The sequence below is a fragment of the Pipistrellus hanaki genome, assembly GCF_964339955.1.
Source record: "Pipistrellus hanaki genome assembly, chromosome: 1".
In the NCBI taxonomy this organism is placed as follows: domain Eukaryota; kingdom Metazoa; phylum Chordata; class Mammalia; order Chiroptera; family Vespertilionidae; genus Pipistrellus; species Pipistrellus hanaki.
The window spans coordinates 32,354,321-32,367,083 of NC_140503.1; the positions used below are offsets into that span (position 1 = coordinate 32,354,321).

The 12,763-nt window shown below is 44.6% G+C and overlaps 1 protein-coding gene across 1 annotated transcript in view; it reads left to right on the plus strand.

The window, feature by feature from the left end:
* CCDC175 (coiled-coil domain containing 175) overlaps positions 1–12,763 on the plus strand; it is a 52,247-nt gene that overhangs the window by 6,500 nt on the left and 32,984 nt on the right. Inside the window, exons 5-7 of the mRNA XM_084879545.1 lie at positions 2,694–2,922; positions 10,524–10,646; positions 11,418–11,527. Of these exons, the coding sequence (XP_084735671.1) occupies positions 2,694–2,922; positions 10,524–10,646; positions 11,418–11,527 (462 nt within the window). The remainder of the gene's footprint in view (positions 1–2,693; positions 2,923–10,523; positions 10,647–11,417; positions 11,528–12,763) is intronic.

Below are 12,763 nucleotides of genomic sequence, written 5' to 3' on the forward strand. Positions count from 1 at the left end.
TTGGCCCCTGGAGCGTGGCTCTTCCACAAAATACCACGGCCTGGGTGAGTCTATTTTGAAGAAGTGGCGTTAGAAGAAGTTTAAGTGTAAAAAAAATGTGGCTCTCAAAAGAAATTTCAACCATTGTACTGTGGACACAACCATTTGGCTCTGTGGACTAATGAGTTTGCCCACCACTGGACTAGACTGTCCATTTCCAAGCGGCAATACTCCTATTAGCTGGCCAGCAACCATCCCATCCCTACAGACCAGTGACTCCCAAACGTTCATTGTGCATCAGAATCCCTGGGGTTCTTGTGAAAGCTCAAATTGCTGGGGACACCCACCCCCTGAACTTCTGACTTGGAGGTGGAGGTGAGGGTGAGAACTTGAACTTCTGACAAGTTCCCAGGCAACGTTGCCGCTGCTGGGAGGTCCTGACCACATCTTGAGAATCGCTGCTATAGGGAAATCCTTGTGGTAAGGCAACTTACAAACATAACGTGGGTTGCTTGATGATAGGGTACCATCAAGCTACAATTGTGTGTTGCTCCCCTTTTTCAAAGAGGGTGGCCCTCTCCTGGACAGTTCTGGCCAGCCAGGTCCCTGCACGCTCTCTGGTTTGCTTTCCTTAGGCTGCACGGCAGGTTTCTGAGGGCTGGCTTTTCTGCCCGCCCCAGTGCTCCCCATTAGGGTTTTTTGTTTGACTTGTTTTGCTTCACTCCATCTCTCTGAGGCTACTTGATCCCTAGTTCGATTCATTCTTAGCAACCTTCCTCTCCTAGACCACAAAGCACCCAGGATTTGACTTCCTCTAGCCTAGGGTTCCGTCTATTGCATTTATGTGGTGGAGTTGACCTCTAGAAATTGAACTTACCAACAATCCGTTTCCATTTTCCTAAACCTTTGCACACAACCACCTGAACTAAAATCTTTAGCCCTGGGAACTGAAAAGAAAAAAAAAAAAGTTTGTACATTGCAGGAGCTGTTTAAAAAGGAAAATACAGAAATGTTATCAGACAGGGACCTGGCCCGAGAGGGGTCTGCCTAGGGCTGGCCAGTAGTGTGTGTGTTTCTGACTTTGTGCAAGAAATATTTCGCAGCACAAGTGCAGGTGACTATGAAGGTATGTTTATCAAAGCTGGGGACAGTGGAATAAGGGCTTAGCATAGAAGCAGCAACAGAGCCTCGGCTGAGCTGCTTTGGTTGACTGGGAAGTCAGAGAGAAGGGGGCCTTGGAGACAGGTTCAGAGGGTTAGTCTAGCCCAGGTGAGAGCTGCCACTGCCATTGCTCTCCCCCCAAACCCCACCCCCTTCCTCCATCCCTGCACCATTTGCAAGTCTCATGTGGTTCCTTAGGATTTAGGACAGTGGTTGGCAAACTCATTAGTCAACAGAGCCAGATATCAATAGTACAACAATTGAAATCCCTTTTGAGAGCCAAATTTTGTCAACTTAAACTTCTTCTAACACCACTTCTTCAAAATAGACTCGCCCAGGCCGTGGTATTTTGTGGGAGAGCCACACTCAAGGGGCCAAAGAGCTGCATGTGGCTCGTGAGCCGCAGTTTGCCGACCATGGGTTTAGGAGATGCAGGCCTGTGGGGGAAGAGGAGGAGGAAGGAGAAGGTGTGGACACACTCCCAGGAGAGCACGCAGGCAGGGTCCTTTGTCTCCAGGGTTTTCATCTCCTTTGCAGGCAGGAATCTTGGGGGAGGTCTCAGTGAGTGGCTTCAGCAGAAGGTTGATCCATTTTCAGGAGTGCTCTTCCAGGGTCGAGGTCTCTCCCGATAGGGCGGGGTTAGTCACTGCGGCAGGCCCTGGCAGCACCCACCTGGTTTTGCTGCTTTTCTGGGCCTGGAGCTGAAATACAACCAAGGGCTGGCTGCTATCTCCGGGGAGGTGACCTTGTGTGTCTGGCCGTACATTTCTCAGTCAGCTTGTTCAACTATCTGTCTCAGTTTCCCGACTGCACCGGTCCTGGCTAACTGGCCTGTCTCAGAAATGGTGGCAGTTATTCCTTCTATGATACATCTTTTACGGTTAGCCCTGGGGTAGAGGTTTCTAGCAGTCCGAAGGTCTTCCTCCAGTGAATGTGACCAACTGACACGTGGAGGGATTGTCTCCTTTAGAACTCGGTTTTGGCTGCAGCTGGTGGAAGGTAAGAGGGCTCACATTAGGTTTCAAGCCATCCCCTGAACAGTGAAGAGGGACCCTCTCCTCTCCTGACTCCTGTCCATCGGAGGGAGGCGAGCTTTCTCCTGGGGCCACCCTGGAGGGCCATGGCATCAGAAGGCGGCCAGTGGGGTGGTGGAATGTTTATATTTCTTTGATTTAACTACAGATCTCGGGATGATCGGGTAGATAATGGCCGTGCTACGTAGCAAACCATTTGGCCAGGTTTTATTTACTTGCTCCAAACTGTTTTTGAGTCACAGCATATTTTGATCCCAATATCCCATAGACACTCCCTGCCACATGGGGATGGCGGTAGTGAGGCAGGACCACGTGATGTTTTTCTCGGTGAATAGTTACAAGGTGAACACTTGTGTACCTCGTCTCAACCACATTTAGGCGATTACAGACACAATTCTCAAATCAGTATGCTGTACAATTTCCCCCTTTATGGTGGTTGAGCTCACCAAATAGACTTTAAGTTCCTTTCCTAAAAGCCACACTTTTCATGTCATGAATAATTTTTTTTTTCTCTCCTAGTGAACAGCAAGAGTATCTGGGGAAGCAGCATGAAAAGCTTGTTGTCTTACTCAACCACGCGATGGAAAGAAAGGTCATGACCATTATTTACATCAACGAGACTTATACAAAAATAAACGTGGAGAAAGAAGAAATAGGACGGGTAAAGAAGCAGATTCAAGCTATAGAGGAGATAATAGACAAAGAAAGAGAAGAATATTTGAAGGAGAAAAAGAAGTTGAGTATCCAGGTAAGTGGCATGGCTTATTTTTTTTTTTAATACATTTTATTGATTTTTCACAGAGAGGAAGGGAGAGGGATAGATAGTTAGAAACATCAATGAGAGAGAATCATCAACCAGCTGCCTCCTGGGGATGTGGCTCACAACCAATGTATATGCCCTTGACCGGAATCGAATCTGGGTCCTTTCAGTCCGCAGACCGACACTCTATCCACTGAGCCAAACCGGTTTTGGCATGGATTATTTTTTATAGTACAGAATTGCCCAGCATCTCAAGCACGAAACGGGGAATAATTTATCTGTCCTCAGGGCTAGCTAGTGCTCGTGCGCTGTCTTCCATGAACACGGGGATGGGCAGTAGAGGAGAGATCCTTAGAGTTGAGGAGACGTGTGCCTGTGGGAGGAGGACGGGAAGGGGAAGGTGTGGACGGGTCCCCCGGAGGAAGAGCACAGGCACTGGTCCTTGGTCTTGGGGGTTTATCCCGTTTGCAGGTGGGAACCTTAGGGGAGCCCCTTGGGGAAGACAGCTAATGGTATAGCAGCATCTCAGTTCATGAGAAAGAATATGAGTGGCAGGGTTTGTATCACTGGGGCAGCCTCTGCTCCTAGGCAGCCCCATGGGGACCAGGAATTTGCTCCCATGTCATTTGGTTGCCTTTGGCTGAGTCTCTGTGGCAGGACTAGGAAGTTCAGCCCTGCCCTAGCCTGCTGCACCTGCTAAATGGGGGGGGGGGGGGGGGAGGGGAGGGGAGGGGAGAGGAGGGGAGAGAGAAAGGAGAGAGAGAGAGAGAGAGAGAGAGAGAGAGAGAGAGAGAGAGAGAGAGGAGAGAGCGCTCTTTGTCTCCTGGGATTATAACCAGGAGCTTGTTCAAAATAACCAGTTAGCTTCCTAAGGTTTCAAGGGTTTCTGCTGAGTCCAGTGATGGCTTTCACAGGTTAGACTGACAGGCCTGACCTTCAGGAGCATGCCCGCATCTCCCCCTGCTCTGAGCACAACGGGGTCCTCCTTTGGGGAAGAGAAGGGTGTTGACGCCCTGGGAGGGGCGGGCAGTGCTGCCATTCCCTGGGGTATGAAGCTGAAGCTTCCTGGTGAAGCAAACGGTCCCCGCTACCCAGCCGAACATGCTCTGCCGTGTCTGACATCCTTGGCTTCCGTTCCCATCAGGAAGCAGCTAGCAGTGGTAACACTGCGTCTTTCAGGAATAGTTTTACACTAAAACCATGGATCGTCCTTTCTGAATATCGATAGGATAGCTCAGGCTTAGTCATCCTTGGAGTGGGCTCTGTGAAGGAGCTGGCAAGAAGTCCCCTGGGCCCTCGGCAGCCACTGAACTGAGTTTGTGAAAGCCCAGCTCCCAGGACCTTAGCGGGGCTGAAGCAGCGGGCAGCCTTGACCGCAGTGCTGGAGTCAGCTGACATCCCTGTCTCAGACACAGCCAGGGCCTCCGCCCCTGAGCGAGAACCCAGTGGGTTGTTACCATCACCAGGAAATGGGGGTTTCAGGACAACAAGGACCTTGTTTTGCTCTTTTCGGGCCGCATTGACAAGGATGCTGAGCAGCCCCCCTCTTCCTCTCTCTCAGCCCCCAGACAGGTGCAGCTCGCTTAAGTCACAGGGGCCGCACGTGGGGTGTGTCTGTGTCGGCACAGCTGGGTCAGGGGTGAGGAGTGGGGAGCCTGTCCCTTTTCTTTACTTTCCCTGGGACTTGATTGGTCCCGCAGCGGTGGCATCGGATGTGCAGGCCAGTGCTTTGTCCCTCAGAAGGCTCCAGGACAGGGGTTCTGTCTGAGCCCTTCACGCTGGATCCCAGCACTCCCAGCGGAGCCTGGCGTGCCTCGCACGTGAACGAGATTCTGACTTCACTTTACACCCTGTGGGGAAGCCCCCCTCCCCTTCTTATTCTATAATATAAATGTTAAAATGCACAAAGGAGGCACAGAGGAGCTCAAAACAGGAAATATGCAAACAGGACAGGTTCTTTCTTAAGTGAACAGTCAGTCTCGGGGTCTGCAGACATTTTCTAAAAGGGCTTTGTGAGCCACACAGTCTCTGCCACAACGATGCCACCTGAGCACCTAAGTAGCCACAAACAGCACCTAATGTAGGAAAGCAGCTTACAAAAGCCAGTGGTGGCTGGACTTGGACCCCGTAGGTGATCTCCCTGGAAATTGGCACCAGTTAGGATGCTTTCAGATGCAAATGGCAGAAGCCCTGACTCAAGCTGGCTTAGACTGTAAGGGTATTTGTTATCTCGGGCAGTGGGAATTACCAATGCAGAACAGTATCCAAGACTAATTAATTCAGTGGCTCATCATCCTCTCCTCCAACCTTCATCTTTTTTAAAAAATGTATCTTTATTGTTGAAAATATTGCCCTAACCGGTTTGGCTCAGTGGATAGAGCGTTGGCCTGCGGACTGAAGGCTCCCAGGTACAATTCCAGTCAAGGGCATGTACTTTGGTTGCGGGCACATCCCCAGTAAGAGGTGTGCAGGAGGCAGCTGATCGATGTTTCTCTCTCATCGATGTTTCTAACTCTCTATCCGTCTCCATTCCTCTCTGTAAAAAATCAATACTATATATTTTTAAAAAAGAAAATATTACAGATATATTACAGATATTCCTTTTATTCCCCAGTGGCACTCTTCTTCCTTCCCCCTCCCCCCACCCCACCCTATAACTGCACGATTGTCTATGACCATGAGTTATGCATGGACATTGGTTCCATGCTTCTGTGTCTCTGGCTCTATTTTGTTCATGAGTTTATTTTATTTGTTAGATTCCAAATATAAGTGAGATCATATGATACTTTCCTTCCTCTGACTGGATTACTTTGTTTAGCATAATATTCTCCAGGTCTCTCCAAGCTGTCTCAAAGGGTAAGAGATGCTTTTTTTTTTTTTTTTTTACAGCTGCATAGTGTTCCATGGTGTAAATGTACCACATGCAGAACAGCATCCAGGACTGTTTTTATCCATTCATCTACTGCTGGGCACTTGGGCTGCTGTTTCCAGATCTTAGCTATTATAAATAGCACTGCTGTGCACATATATTCTTGCTGATTGGTGTTTCAGGCTTCTTAGGACATCTTCCTAGAAGTGAGATTACAGGGTCAAATGGCAGTACCATTTTCATTTTTTTGAGGAAACTCCATACTGTTTTCCATGGTGGCTGCATCAGTCTGTATTCCCATCAACAGTGTATTAGGGTTCTCTTTTCTCCACATCCTCACCATCACTTGTTTGTTGATTTGTTGATGGTAGCCATTCTGACAGGTATGAGATGGTACCTCATTGTCATTTTAATTTTCATCTCTTTGATGATCAGTGACTTGAAGTATTTTTTCAAATGTTTCTTGGCCATCTGTATGTCATCTTTGGAGAAATGTCTATTCAGGTCCTTTGCCCATTTTTTAATTGGATTGCTTGTCTTCCTTTTGTTAAGTTGTATGAGTTCTTTATATATGTTGAAAATTAACCCTTTATCAGATGTATCATTGGCAAATACAATAGGTTCTCCCATGCAGTGGGCTTTCTTGTTGTTTTGTTGATGGTTTCTTTTGTTGTGCAGAAGCTTTTTATTTTTAAACATGTTTAACTCATTTGTTTCTTTTGCCCTAGGAGATGTATTGGCACACATCTGGGAGATGTCTGAGATTTTGCTGCCTATGGTTTCTTCTAGGATTTTTATGGTTTGCTGACTTACATTTAAGTCTTTTATGCATTTTGAATTTATTCTTGTGTATGGTCTAAGTTAAAGGTCTAATTTCATTTCTTTTTTTTTTTTTTTTCTTGCACATACCTGTTCAATTTTCCCAACACCAGAGACTGTCTTTACTTTATTGTATTCCCTTGCCTCCTTTCTCAAATGTTGATTGAACGTAATGGCCTGAGTCGATTTCTGGGTTCTCTGTTCTGTCCCACTGATCTATATGCCTGTTCTTGGGCCAGTACCAGGCTGTTTTGTTTACAACAGCTTTGTAGTATAATTTTATATCTGACTGTGATCTCTCTAATTTTGTTCTTCTTTCTCAAAATTGCTGCTGCTATCCAGAGTCTTTTTTGGTTCCATATAAATTTTGGGAGTATATGTTCTAGATCTGTAAATATATCATTGGTATTTTAATAGGGACTGCATTGAATCTATAGATTGCTTTGGGTAGTGTGGACATTTTGATGATGCTCATTCTTCCAATCCATAAATACAGTATATTCTTCCTTTGTTTGTATCTTCCTCTATTTCTTTCTTTCTTTTTTTTTTTTTTAATGTTCTATAGTTTTCAAAATATAGGTCTTTTACCTCTGTGGTTAAATTTATTCCAAGGTATATCTTTTTGTTGGCAATGGTAAATGATTTATTTTTATTTTTATTTATTATTATTATTATTATTATTATTATTTTTTAGTTTCTCTTTCTGAGAGTTCATTATTGGTCAATAAAAATACCATCAATTTCTGGATGTTAATTTTGTATCCTGCTACTTTGCTAAATCCATTTATTACATGTAGTAGTTTTTTGGTGGAGTCTTTAGGGTTTTTTCTGCACAGTATCATGCTATCTACAAGTAATGACAGTTTTATATCCCTTTCTCAATTTGAATGCCTTTTGTTTTTTCTTCTTGTCTGATTGACGTGGCTAGAACTTCTAGTACTATCTATAATAATAAAAGGGTAATATGCTAATTAGGCTGGACAGCTGAACAACCTTCCAGATATCATTCCAAACATCCTTCCTGACAAAGTTGTGGCAGTGGGGGCCGAGGCAGAGGTGGTTAGGGGCAATCAGACAGGCAGGCAAGCAGTTAAAGGTGATCAGGCAGACAGAGAGGTTAGGGGTGATCAGGCAGGTAGGCAGGGTAGTTAGGGGCGATCAGGCAGGCAAGTGAATGGTTAGGGGTGATCAGGCAGGCAGGCAAGCAGTTAGAAGCAATCAGGCAGGCAGGCAGAGGGATTAAGGGCAATCAGGCAGGTAGGCAGGCAGAGTGGTTAGGGGCGATTAGGCAGGCAGGCTGGTGAGCAGTTAGGAGCTAGGGCCTAAACCTGCAAACAGACATCCCCCGAGGGGTCCCAGATTGTGAGAGGGTGCAGGCCAGGCAGAGGGACCCCGTCCGCCTCCATGCACAAATTTTATGCACCGGGCCTCTAGTATTGAATAAAAGTGGTGAAAGCAGACAACCCTGTTCTGTTCCTGTTCTTAGGGGAAATGGTTTTAGTTTCTGCCTATTAAGAATGGTTTGGCTGTAGGTTTGTCATAGATAGCCTTTATTATGTTGAGGTATAGTTCCTCTCTTTCCACTTTGCTTAGAGTTTTTATCAAAAATGAATGTTGGCCTAGCCAGTGTGGCTCAGTAGTTAAGCATCAACCTATGAACCAGGAGATCATAGTCCAATTCCCAGTCAGGGTACATGCCTGAGTTTCGGGCTGGATCCCCAGTGCACAGCATGTAGGAAGCAGCCAGTCAATGATAGTTTCTCATCATTAATGTTTCGATCTCTCCCTCTTCCTTCCTCTCTGAAATCAATAAAAATATATTTTTTAAAATGGGTGTTGGATTTTGTCGAATGCTTTCTCTCTATTTATATGATCATGTGATTTTTCAATTTGTGTATGTGATGTATCACATTTATTGATTTGTGAATATTGTACCAGTCTTGCAACTCTGGAATAAATACCACTTGGTCATGACGTATAATCTTTTTAATATATGACTGATCTGATTTGCTAGTATTTTGTTGAGGATTTTAGCATTTATGTTCATCAGGGGCATTGGCCTGTAATTCTCTTTCTTTGTTGTGTCTTTATCTGGTTTTGGAATTAGGATAATGCTGGCCTCAAAAAAAGAGCATAGAAGTCTTCCTTCTTCTTGAATTTTTTGGAATAATTTGAGGAGGATAGGTGTTAGCTATTCTTTGAATGTTTGGTAAAAACTCACCTATGAAGCCATCCAGACCCAGGCTTTGCTTGCTGGGACTTTTTTGTTGTTGTTTTTTGTTTTTTGTTTTTTACTGCTTCAGTTTCATCAATTGTTATCAGGCCTATTCATGTTTTTGTCTTCTTCTTGATACAGTTTTTGGAAGATTGTATGTTTCTAGGAATTTGTTCATTTTACCCAGATTGTCCAGTTTGTTGGCATATAGTTGTTTGCAATATCTTCTCTAATAAAGAGGGAATATGCAAATTGACCATCGCATCGTAACAATCAAGATGGCTGTGCCCACAGCAGAGGCTGAGTTCCTATAATGAACCTTAATGAGCAAATAGCATGTGACCTGAGGCCACACCCTCCACCTGGCAAAGCTTGATGGGGGACCTCCAGTGCACCCACCACCCCATCGCCGGGCCATGGGACCTGAGGCTGTGCTCCCCACCTAGTGGGGTTTGGCAGGGACCTCAGTCAGTGCCTTCTGCCCAGGCACCAGGCCAGGGGACTTCAAGGCGCATACACCCTGGCCTGGGCCGGGGGACCTGAGGCCACGCCCCGCCGCTGTGGCAAGGCTTGATTTGGGTGGGGCCAGCTGGGTCTGAGGCACAATTTCGAGGCTCACATGGGTAGGTGGGGACTTGACTCTGGGTCCCACGGTGCACCCCAATCTCTGACAGGAGGAATATTTTCATATACATTTTACTAATTTTCTTTCATCTCTGACACTTCTATGATAAAGGGCAAATATCAATATTAAAATATTTCCTCTAATTAATTTCCTTTTAATGTGTACAAATTTCTTGCACCAGGTCACTAGTTTTCTTATAATCCTTTCTATTTCTATGATGTCCATAGTTACTTCATTTCTGGTTTTATTTATTTGGGTCCTCTCTCTGTGTTCCTTGATGTGTCCAGCTTAAAGGTTCAGCAATCTTGCTTGGCTTTTAAAAGAACCAACTCTCAGTTTCATTGAGTTTTTTTTATTTTGTTACTTTGTATTTTTTTTATATTGTTCCCTGGTAGAGTTAAGTCCAGCGCAGCATTAGACTAATTCCAGTCCATCAGTTCATCCTGTGGGGAGTCCACCTGTCTGCGGGCCACGTGGGCAGGTGCAGAGCCTGAGGGCACACCCCCTGCAGCAAGAGGCCCAGGAGAGCGAGCGCTCCCTTGTTCAGGAGCTTCTGTGTCTCGGGTTCTGCGCCCTGGCAGTAGCCACATCTGTTCTGACCAGTGACCTGCTCCCAGTGACTGATAGGTAATCACCCTCCCTTGACCCCCTAGACTTTACTGGGCATGCATGCATTCTTTCTTTGTCTAGTCCCTTCCCCCTGGATCCGTGGGGAACAGCCTGGGAGAGTGTTCATTTGTTTTCTTTATTGAACTCAGAGAGAGAAAGGGAGGGAGAGAAGGAAACATCCGTGTGAGAGAGAAACATCAATTGGTTGCCTCCCACATGAGCCCCCTCCTGGGTATCACCTGCACCTTGGATATGTGCCCTGACCTGGGATGGAACCTGCCACCTTTAGGTGTACAGAACAATGCTCCAACCGAGCCATCGGCCAGGACTGGTTATTATTTATGGTTGGTATACTTAGATTGAATATGAATTAGATTGATACAACAAAAACAAAGTTTCCAAACTTCGTTGCCCTCATAAGCTTTTTCATTGGTTTATGTTTATCACTACAGATGGATGAATATGCAAAATACTATGAATCTAAGACACAGGATGCTTTTCATAGGAAGAAAGAATTGGATAAATTAAGGGTTAAAGAGATGGAAATCAAAGAAAAAGTTACTGCCACCACAGTGGTAAGAAAGGATGAACTATGCTTTTCAAGCCTGACCTGGGCACCTACATGTACACTACCTTTACTGTGACCGGTAACAGGCATTTTAGAAGGAATCGATTTTAATTTACGTTCACATCATTCTGGAAGAATCTTTTTTCCATGGTAACATTTTCTGATACTTCAGTGTGTTGTAGTGCAATTGTGTTTTCTTCTTCAGGAATGTGGTGGGAAGAAAGAAATTTGGCATGCCTTAGGCACAGATTGCACTTGGATGGACCAAAATACTGTAAAACTGATTTTTAAAAAATGCATACAATAGCATATGTAACACTTCTATGATATTGCTTTATTTTACATAACAAATGAAATAACCATGGGCAGATTCCTTAATTCTGGGTATGTGATGATAAAACAGAATTGAGTCTCTCCATTTGTATTGGGTACTGGAACATAATAGGGAAAGGGGATAATTTTCTATTAAAGTTAGAAAATACTTGAGAACTCTGCAGTTGTATTTAAAAAATAATAATAATACCACTTCTATGTTAATTAAAGCAGAAATAAATGGTAATTTGGTCGCCCTCCCTCCCAAATATTATTTTTTATTTCTGTCCTAGCTTGCATTTTGAAGAAATAATTGTAATAATTGCTTTTATTTTAACTCCAGGATGCCCCCAGTGTAGAAGTCGAGTGGGTATTACATGACTATTTAGTGAACTGAACCGCCATCATGAGTCATTTGACAGCGATTGAATGCCATCATTTTTTTTTTTTTTAACATTTTCAATAGGTACTTAGTGATCACAATATGGAGATAGCAGAACTAAACGAATCAATAAGGAATTGGGAAAAGCAGGTTGAAGAAATGAAGAAAATCTGTAATAGCCTGGAGGAAAACATGTAAGTATGCGACTTTATTTTTACGGAAGCATTTCTCAGTCAGTGCTGTGTTTCTTTCCTTTAAAAATGTTTACTAGATGAAAATTATAATCTTTTAGTTTACTAAAATGTGTGTGCTTGTAAACTGCATAGAAACGCCTCCTCGTTTTGAAATTAATCAGTCTTTCCGGTGATCAAGAGAAAATATTGGGGATGATGCAGTCGGCTCAGGAAAAGGAAGGGGCTCGGTGGAGTGTATTATTCTCACTTCAGTTCCAGGATTCCTGCAAAGGAATATGCCCCCAGGAAGGCATCCATGAGGCCTGCCGCAAGGCTACACACTCACCTACCCGTGTGGTACAGTGGCTGTTCTTAGTCGAGGGAGGTTTGCAGAATTTATTGAGGAATTACAGGGAAGCCTCCGGGCAGAAACTTTCACCCACGGGACTGGAACCAGAAACTTCAGGGAATCTTTCATCCCAGGGCCCTCTCTCTCTCTCTGCATGCTGTGTTCTCTTCCCCGTGCGCCGTGGCTGAGCATGGCCATTCCAAACCCTCTGAAATTACCTGGCCCTTTAATCTCTAGAGACTGGCCAACAGACTCTCTTCCAGGAGAATTCCCAGATTTCCCATCAAAAGCCATTTGGCTCAGCCCTAGCTGTTGTTGCTAAGTGATTAGAGCATTGGTCTGAGCACTGAAGGGTAGAGGGTTCGATTTCCTGTCAAAGGCACCTGGGTTGTTGCAGATTCGATCTCCAGGTTGGGGCGTGTGCAGGGGGCAACGAATCAATGTGTCTCTCATCTCTCTCTCTCTCTCTCTCTCTCTCTCTCTCTCTCTCTCTCTCTCTCTCTCTCTCTGTCTTTCTCACTCCCCCTCCTTCCTTCCTTCCCTTTCACTCTCTCTAAAAATCAATAGAAAAAATACCCTTTAGTGAGAATTAACAAAAACTGTTAGGTTCAGCTTTGGACCAGAAGGTGTAGTCTTGTAATATAAATATATGGCTTCTGGGCCTATCTCCAGAGTTTGATTTAAAAAGACAAATTGTGAACTGAGCAGATTGCACAAGACAAGTTAACTGCACATGTGGAATCATGTTATAAAATGGCTCATTTCTACATACACAGGTTCGAATGTACTGTGATTAAAACTACTATGTCTTTTAAAATAGCAATTGCCCAGTACAGTAATCATCACCATTGGTCCATAAAGTAGGCACCAATCTTTATACTCAATACCACATTTAACATAGGAAGACT